At 35.2% G+C, this 9499-nt stretch overlaps 1 protein-coding gene across 4 annotated transcripts in view; it reads left to right on the top strand.

The window, feature by feature from the left end:
- Window positions 1-313: 313 nt before the first annotated feature.
- LOC110036804 (synaptotagmin-5) overlaps window positions 314-9499 on the top strand; it is a 67436-nt gene continuing 58250 nt past the window's right edge. Inside the window, exons 1-5 of one of the 4 annotated variants that reach the window (XM_020741334.1) lie at window positions 314-407; window positions 521-735; window positions 3025-3126; window positions 4089-4139; window positions 4754-4874. In XM_020741334.1, the coding sequence (XP_020596993.1) occupies window positions 631-735; window positions 3025-3126; window positions 4089-4139; window positions 4754-4874 (379 nt within the window). In that variant the 5' untranslated portion in view covers window positions 314-407; window positions 521-630. The other 3 variants (XM_020741331.1, XM_020741332.1, XM_020741333.1) reach the window with 3 other exon arrangements.

Here is a 9499-nt window from a genome sequence, read left to right as displayed (position 1 = left end):
GAAATATTCCTCTGTGTTACCGGACCGGTTTTTTTTTCTCACCTTCACGTGCGGCATGATTTCATTACGTGCGGAGTCCTGATGTAATATTTTTTTGAACGTTTGTATGTGATTTTTGAAATTTGATGCACTGAATTCAAATATTAAAATTTGGGGTTTGGAATGCAAATACGGATAATGTTCGTATCGCATTTCTGTAAAATCAAAATTTATCGCTGGGCAGCCCGTTAAAAACGCCAAAATTAAACCGTTTGCCTTCCGAAGTATTAAATACCGAAAACCGTCCGGCCGATTTCTCCATTTATACCTTGGGGTCCGCTGCTATTACTCTTCCCGGAGCAATTGACTGAGCCATCTCTTACGCTCCTCGTCTTGAATTTTCGACGACTAGATCTCCTGTTTTTTACGTACGTCTCCTGCCATTTTAAACTGTTACCCATCAAATCTTCTTCGGTAACATCGATTTTTCCGGGAATTTCAGTTGATTGTATGGTTATTTCCGATTTCTCGTAGAAATCAGGAGCGAAGACTCGAGGGCACGGTCTTGGAGTTGGAGAGAGTGAAACGGTGGTTTTTGTGCGAGTTATATCGCTTCTGTGCGGGCTAAAAGGATTGCATTTCTGAGAAGAGATGGGGTTTATATCGGGATTCGTGATGGGGACTTTGGTGGGGATTGCACTGGTCGCTGGCTGGAGCCGCATGATGATGCACCGGAGCACCAAGAGGATAAGTAAGGTCAGCGAAAACACCGTTTGTAATTTTTAGATTTTTTTTCTGATGTTTGAACTTTGGCAATGTTAGATGTTAGTAGTTGTTATTTGCCTCTAATTTGCAAGGACGGCGGTTGTTATCGTATCTATCGGTTTTGGTGTGTGGTTGGGGCACGGATTACTCTAAAACAAGAATGCCTAAAATTTATGTGTACTTTGCTGTTTACAATCAAGTAGAGGAGAAGCCATATGCCTTGTGATGCCTCCTGTGGTATCTTTATGGCTTCGACGCTTTATGCACTTTCGATCGCTCCCTCTCTTCCCTGATTCTTGTTCTTAGGTTAATCTCTATTTTTGCAAGTCACCTGATCCCAAATATTGAAATATTGAGGTGAGGGACATTTTTATGTATTTGAGTGCGTTTATATGTTACTTAGGTTTATAATGAAAATTTATATTTTGTATTTGTTGAATTCTTTTAAGACGCAGGGTCTGTACGGTTCTTGAGTTCATATAACCCGGTAAAGACCCTGTATTTAGGAGGAAGGTGCAAAGAAAGGTGATACAAGGATTTCTGCTTCCCTGTAATGTGTGTGTGTGAGAGAGAGAGAGAGAGAGAGAGAGAGAGAGTGTGTCAAACCCTTTTGGAGATCCTTGAAAGAGGAAAAAAGGAAGGAATCCCTCTACGAGCCCTTCTCACCTCTTTTTATTTATAAGAGAAAAAAATATAAAATTATATTCCGCAAGATACAACATCTGTCTGATTTATCTCAGTGAAAAGATTGAGATGCGGGTGTCAGGTGGTGCCATAAGGGAAGATTGACACATATCCTTATGTGTATGATGTTATTCCCCAATGGTTTGTGTTGATTCGACTATATTAACAAGTAGAAACCACATTATTAGGTGTGCTCAGTTCGACCACATCGGTAGGTTGGCTCAATTCGAACATTTAGACATGTAGGCTCAGTTCGACCATTACGGTAGGTGGGCTCAGTTCGACCACTCCGATAGGTTGGATTAGTTCGACCAATTCTTTACTTGGTTCAGTTTGAACCAATTTGAGGCTCAGTTCAAAAATAACTGTACCTTCGGATATGGGCCTCTAGAGCCCATAAGGTTTATTTATGAAGTATTCCTGAAAAGCCTTGTTAGATTATATGACTGTATTTGGAGATATTGTATATATGCCACGTTAGCCTATTAGTTGAGGGCTTAGTCTTTCAAACAAGATGGCCATGGGTTCAAAGCCTTGCATATTCAGTACATGTATGTGTTTGTGACTGATTCACTCAAATTTAAAAAAAAAATGATTTATATTTTGTGCCGGTGCAAAATACATGATTCTCATGTCAATTAATTTTGGTTAACGGCAGTGGAAGTGATCTGTAGACATGCAAATTATGTTTTATTATTAAATCAGACAATCTACCTCTATCTCAAGTCCATGTGTGTATACAAGTAAGCCTCAGTTTGTTTCATTCTTTTTTTACACAGTAGAAATCTATATTGCAAACAAATAAAAATATTTTACATGAAAGTTTTGTTAAATTTTATCAATGATGTGGCTATATTGATTTTCTCTTTTTAAAATTTCGGTTTCTGATTTGCCATCAGAAAAAGTGCCAGTGAAATATAAATGTATCATGTGAATCTTGTTTTATTATTCATCAGAAACTGTCTCTTTTGATCCGCATGAGTAGAGAAGTAATGAACATTTAGTTTTACAGTTTATTCCCAGAATGAATATCTGTTTTGCAAATATATAGTAGTTTTTTAATATGAAAATGAAATTTCAATGTTTTCAATGGATCTAGCTTATTAAAATTTTTTTTTTCTTGCGTATGATTTGGCATAAAAGAGTGATGTTGGATATAATCAGGTGTGCTTGAACGTTATGTCCTGCAGTCTCTTCTTTAGGAAGAAATAAGTAGTGGGCAAAATCTGATCTTTATTATGTGTTGGAAATTTTAATGCAAAGCTAACCACAGTAATAGACTAATCAGGTAATTAAGGTAAGTAAGAACATATATACGTAAAAATATTTAATTTTAGTTGACAGTTGGTTTTCTGATATTTCTTGGTTGGTATAAAGTACATGCAATATTTATTTCTACCTTTATGAGTAATGTATGATAGATGATATTTAATGACTGCATTTTAAACATAAAGATGCATTAGGAAAGATAGCACGAGCATGTTTATCTGTGATTTATATTACAATTAGTTTCTAGGTGTACCACGTTATCAAATATTTTTCTCTACTTGAATGATGAACTTCTATAAAATAGCTTATTCTGGTTTTCTTGTTCAGGCAGTTGATATAAAAATTTTGGGATCTCTTAATAGGGATGACTTGAGAAAACTCTGTGGCGATAAGTTTCCTGAATGGATATCATTTCCTGCATTTGAGCAGGTACTTTGTAACAAGAACTCAACTTTATACCATTGTTATGCATGGTTGCAATTCCATGCGTGTTACTCAAAATTTAATGGCAGTTTAATTTGTATTCATCTTTTGTTAAATTATTATGTCTTTCTTTATCGGTACTTCAATTTCATTTTTTTCTTTGTTAATTATTTGTTACATGGAATGGGCAATGGTTGTAGACCCTTACATTGCCTTCACTTTTGTCTCTTGTGCTAAATGGCGTGAGAAGAAGTTAAATTAGGAGCCATTGAAAAGTTTCAATTATTGGTATGGACACCATTGGGTTTGGAATATGAACCAAGTTATCAAAAGTTTCAATTATTGGTATGGACACCATTGGTTTGGAATATGAACCAAGTTATCTTTTTTTTTTTGTCTTGATTTTTATTGAAAATAAGTTGATTGAAAATAGCCTTAGGTGGTTTGGACTTTCATAATGAAGGGCAGCAAATATTTTTGTTAAATAAGTGATAAACTTAGTGTCAGATGATTAGGAAGAAAATGTTAGACCTAATTAAATGGAGAGAAACTATTCAAAATGAGTTTTGGAAAATTGGCTTCACGCCTAAAATGACACTTAACAAGAATAAAAGGAAAATGATGATGACCCCAACTGGTTGGGTTAAGGCTAAGGATGATGATAATGATTGCCAGAGTTGTTGTCACTGCAAATTTGATGAAAATATGTTTGAAAATTTTTAATTAAAGATTCTAAACATATTCTCAATAAGATTTAAATGGAAGAGGCAGTCCTTTGACGTAACCCAGAGGCTGATTTAGGTAATTTAATTGGCAATTGTTTCTTGTATCCACTGATTACCTTACATATCTATTTTTTAAGTTTCTTAGGGATTTAGTTTTTATAATTTAGATAATAATTTAAATTTTTATGTTGGTTTATTTATCCTTTTCTTTCCAATGATTTCATTATGTCTTGTTCCATGCAGGTGAAGTGGCTAAATAAACAGCTGAGCAAACTATGGCCATTTATTGCTGAAGTATGCTTTAATTCCTTCTGCAGAATTTTCATGAAGTTAAATTAAGTTCGAGGAGATGATAAATTTCTTGGAGGGTTTACAATATCAACATGCATTCTGTAATCTAAGACAATTTGTAGCCGTCACTATTTAATTTCATTAATTGATATACTTTCATCACTTTCCTTTAGTTTGTCACGTCTTATTCCCATGCATTATACCATGCTTGCTTGTAATCATTGTTATTGGAACAAACTTTTCTATTTTTTAATCCTAAAGAAATGTTGGAACGTAGGAATGAATTTGATCTTCAACATTGAGCCCTTAGCTGTGTGAAGATGTGCTTGATATAATTTCTTTGTGACGATCATTGGACATCGAGATTATACTTCTATTTAACTTTTTAAATCTGTGAAAATTCTTCAAAACTAAACATTTTGTGCAATTTTTTGTAATTCTTGGCACTTGCTCATTTTATTTATTCATTTATATCTTAACCTGTTGGATATATTCCTATATATTTTACTTCATCATGGGATATTGGCATAGACTTTAATACTTGATGAAGTATTTTAATGTTCAGTCTTCACATTTGGCCTTTATGGTGATCTTTTCTGTTTATGTTCCTTGATTAGGCTGCCACTGTTGTTGTTAAAGATTCTGTTGAACCGCTACTCGATGACTATCGTCCTCCAGGAATAACCTCATTGAGGTTCAGCAAATTTTCTCTTGGAACCGTGCCACCCAAGATTGAAGGTTTGTGCTTTTGTCAATATTTAAATGTGCTTCTCTGTGATAATATCAGTTGATTAATCTTCTACTTTGTAGATGACACTGTTGTTTGATAATGAGCTGTGAGGGAATGAGTTATATGTGATCATCACTTAAGAGTCCTCATTGGTGCAGAATCCACCCTTCAGTTGTATGATCCTCTAGTATTAGTTCATCAGATAATAGAAAACTTCAATCATGCTATTGATATTTTGAAAATTTTATGAGATAATAATTCACACAGATTATGATAGTCATGCAACTTGGTATTGTGCAAACCAAAGAATTATAGTTACTTTTTTGCTCTAGTTATAAGTTTTTCTGGTTGCTTCATAAAGGGCTTATTTACTTTGGTATAGTTTTTGCGTCAATAATCAGATGACCATCAGGCCAATCAAAGTCATCTTCTAATTTAAAATTTGGGAAGAGGCTTGAACTTATTACAAGTGCTTCATTTGGTGAAAATATGCTGATGGGGCTGATGCAATGGTAAGTTGCAATTTTAATGTGAGCTATTTGCGTAGCATTTTTAGAACCTCTTTCCTAATTCGAGCATGCACATGTCCAAACAAAAAAGTTCACTAATCTAGAGATCAGATGAGGACCTAATTTCTTTCATTTTGCAATCTTCATGTTCGTAACCAAGTGAAACATCATATTAGAGAAAGCCTTATTTTAGTTATTCAACGGACTATGCTATGGTAATCTGCAGACATGTTGTTTATGTAGCGTACTGTGCATAATATCTATGAAATGCAACCCACCCTTCAACAAATAATGGCCTTTCATTTCCCTCTCTATCATTTACTTCATTTTCTTTTGGTCATTTAACTTTTCATCTGTTTCCATCCGTCAGTGTATAGCACTACTCTTCTTCCTTGTCCTTTTTGTGCTTTGTGGAACCTCTTTATTTAAGAAGTTCCTTAAGAAAAAATCTTGTTTGTGAACTATTAAGAGGCCAAAATTTTCATGAATGAAAAATATAGTATGAGGGCAGGCTATTAATCCTTTTGTTATGAGAGTATTCATTGTTTCTCAACAGCTTGGGTTTAAAGGCAAGTGATCTATAAAAAATTGAAAGTTGATAAATATTAAATGGTACATTATCACTTTATTTGGTTTGCTAAAAAGAAAAGTGAGATGAAGTATCGTCTCCTTTCATTTTTTCAGCTTTTAGTGGTAACTGCACATGCCTTTGGTGATCTTTTGTGTTGTTTAGATTGCTTCTAGTGGGGGTTTTCATATAGAATTGGTTTGTGTTTGATATGAGAAATGCTTTTCATCATCTATGAAAGCAATAGTTAATGAGTTGGTCTTCATATTGTACCATCCGAGTGTTGACCTCATTTTTGAGGTCATTTCCTTTTCTAGGGTCTTAGGATATAGCTCTAGGAGTTCCTATTGACCGTCTTAGAAAACTAGAATTGAGACTCACCATTCTAGAAATTCTAGCCAATTCTTATTTTCTTTTGATGTCTAGCATTTTTGGCACAAGACCATCGTCTTATGAACGAGCGGTTATGGGCTATTTTGCGAAAATTCAAGGGAAATGTTCCAAATAGGACTTCAAGCCTTAGGAAGACATCGTCACGACTCTTTTTCGTCACATATACACATCAAATACACAAAGTTCACAAAATTGCACGAAATCGGACTTCAATTAAGCCCAAAGAACGGGTGAAAATGCGAACTTCTTCGGATGACCTCCGACGACAAATTGGACCGCGCCAACGCGTCCGGGATACCCATTTTGGTAGGAAAGTACACTCATATTGCCATATTTTCGACACGAGAAAATTGGCACCCAAATCGATGAATTCGTCAAAACGACTTCTGACGGCGAAACGGACTGCGCCCGAACGTCCGGAATGTCGAAATTACCTAAAATGGGTATCCAATTTGCAATTATTTCACACGAATTAAAACGTGCAAATCAAATTTTTACTTTAAAAAATTAAGTATTTTCATACTTATTCTTTTTAATTATATAATATTTATAAAACCCTAATATCTATTTCCCATTCTCCTGGCACGATTAAATCCTCCATCTTGCGCTCGGCTCGATCCCGCGATCGCTCCTCGCCCGTGCCCTAGCTCCACGATCCGCGGCTCTCCTTGCCAATCTCGCTCGACTGCCTTCTCGCGGCATTCCGCGGTCCATTCACGCACGCGGCCTCCTCGAGTTCCTCTCAACCAAGCAGCCCTCCAACGATGGAACTCCACCTGCTCGACCCTTTCTCTGCCCTAGGCTGCATTTCCTCTTGCCTTAAATCTTTCTCCTCCTCTCCCCTCACACGATTTGCTTACTAGGGTGGCTGGTAGGTGGCTGATCTCCTCTATTGCTTATAAAATCCCATTTGGGGGAAGATTTTAAGGTTGGCCGAAATTTGGAGTGGGGAAGGTGCTGTCAAAATCTTTTCTAACTTACATTTCCTTCTCATCTTTTGTTGCTTGAGAGTTGTTAAAAATTTTTGAGGAAGAAAGAAAGAACTCTTGAGGAAGAAGAGTGTTGTTGGAATCCTCTTTAAGCTAGAAATTTCGAAAGCTTGTGACGTGGAGCATTTGTAGTGGTCTTTTCTTTAGCCATTCTTATAGTTTTATTTCAGATCTGCTGAAAGAGGTATTCTTCTTCCTCTCCTCTGTTTTGTTGTCTTGCTCGAGACATGCGGTTGGAAATCTTGAAATAAAAAAATGCTTGCATGAATATTTATTTAGGGTAGTGAGAAATGAAATATACACATATAGATCATTTTTTTATTTTCTTTAATTGAAGCATTCGAAAGTATGGTTAGGATAAGGTAGAAATGCACCTTTATTCCTTTATAAATGTCTATGGAAAAGCCTGTTGGAGGGCTGTCTCTATTATTTTCATTGCTTGAAATGTTAGAAAGTAAGAAATGCATGTTGAAAATTATTTTATGAAGTGAGAAAGATGCATTTGGGGCTTATGTTTTGCTCCTTTTGCTGCCATTTGTTGAAATATATGTTGGAAGTTTATGTTAAGTGCTGGAAATCACATTTGGGGCTTATGTTTTGCTTCTTTTGCTGCCCTTTGTTGAAATATATGTTGGAAGTTTATGTTAAGTGCTGGAAATCACATTTGGGGCTTATGTTTTGCTCCTTTTGCTGCCATTTGTTGAAATATATGTTGGAAGTTTATGTTAAGTGCTGGAAATCACATTTGGGGCTTATGTTTTGCTCCTTTTGCTGCCATTTGTTGAAATATATGTTGGAAGTTTATGTTAAGTGCTGGAAATCACATTTGGGGCTTATGTTTTGCTCCTTTTGCTGCCTCTTGTTGAAATACATGCTGGATATCATTTTTAAATGCTAGAAATTATGTTTGGGGGCTCATATCTCACTGCTCTTGCTGCTCCTTGTTGAAATACATGCTGGATGTCATTTTTAAATGCTAGAAATTATGTTTGGGGGCTCATATCTCACTGCTCTTGCTGCTCCTTGTTGAAATACATGCTGGATATCATTTTTAAATGCTAGAAATTATGTTTGGGGGCTCATATCTCACTGCTCTTGCTACTTCTTGTTGAAATACATGCTGGATATCATTTTTAAATGCTAGAAATTATGTTTGGGGGCTCATATCTCACTGCTCTTGCTGCTCCTTGTTGAAATACATGCTGGATGTCATTTTTAAATGCTAGGAATTATGTTTGGGGGCTCATATCTCATTTCTCTTGCTACCCCTTGTTGAAATACATGCTGGATATCATTTTTTAAATGATAGAAATTATGTCTGGGGGCTCTTATCTCACTTTTCTTGCTGCCCCTTGTTGAAATATATGTTGGATTTGAGTCTTGGTTTTGGGATGATGCCTTAGCCATGAGCTTCCTATTCATTTAGTTGGATTTTATTTTTGGTTTTGGTTTGATGCCTTAACCGTGAGTTTCCTATTCATTTAACTGGATTTGATTTTTTTTTTTTTTGGTTTTGAGTTGTTGCCTTACCCGTGAGCTTTTGATTAAAATTGAAGTTGAAGGGCTTTGATAATTGTATGATTTTTAGAGGTGTAGAAAGATGTTCCCTATGGATTGTTATCCTATATTTTATGAAATGAAGAAGGTTTTTGAAATTTCATTTTGAGTTTGATATAAATTGAAGTCATGTTGGGTTTGGAAATCCATAAAAGCGCCACTTGGAAATGATATCCTTCTCGGGATTGATCCGATCATTTTCTTTTTAACGAATTTAAATGTTTTAGACCGAAACATTCATGAGTTTTATTGATTTAATTTGGTTTTAAAAATGGATCGGTCTCATTTTCGTTTATTTTATTTTATTTTAATTTTTTTTTCTAACGGTGAAGTTAAAAATGAGAATTTTCGATTTAATTATATTCAAAAATGATTTATAATCTCAAGGAAAATAGGAGTGAAAGAGAAAATGAGAGAAAATTAAAATTTAAATTTGAATTTTTGGGATGATACAATTTGGGAAAGAGAAGATGAAAGAATTGAAATTGAAATTTGAATTTTTGGGATGATGCATTCTAAAGAGAAGACAGGGTAGCGAACAATCCACCTTTTCTTTTACATAAGAAGAAAAAAATAAATTGCAAATTGGCAGGCTAGTTGGAATCGGCAGAAATGAG

This window comes from Phalaenopsis equestris, unplaced genomic scaffold (assembly GCF_001263595.1).
Source record: "Phalaenopsis equestris unplaced genomic scaffold, ASM126359v1 Scaffold211064, whole genome shotgun sequence".
NCBI classification, from domain to species: Eukaryota; Viridiplantae; Streptophyta; class Magnoliopsida; order Asparagales; family Orchidaceae; genus Phalaenopsis; species Phalaenopsis equestris.
The sequence above is the reverse complement of the archived record's forward strand: the minus strand, read 5'-3'. Positions and strand labels throughout refer to the sequence as shown.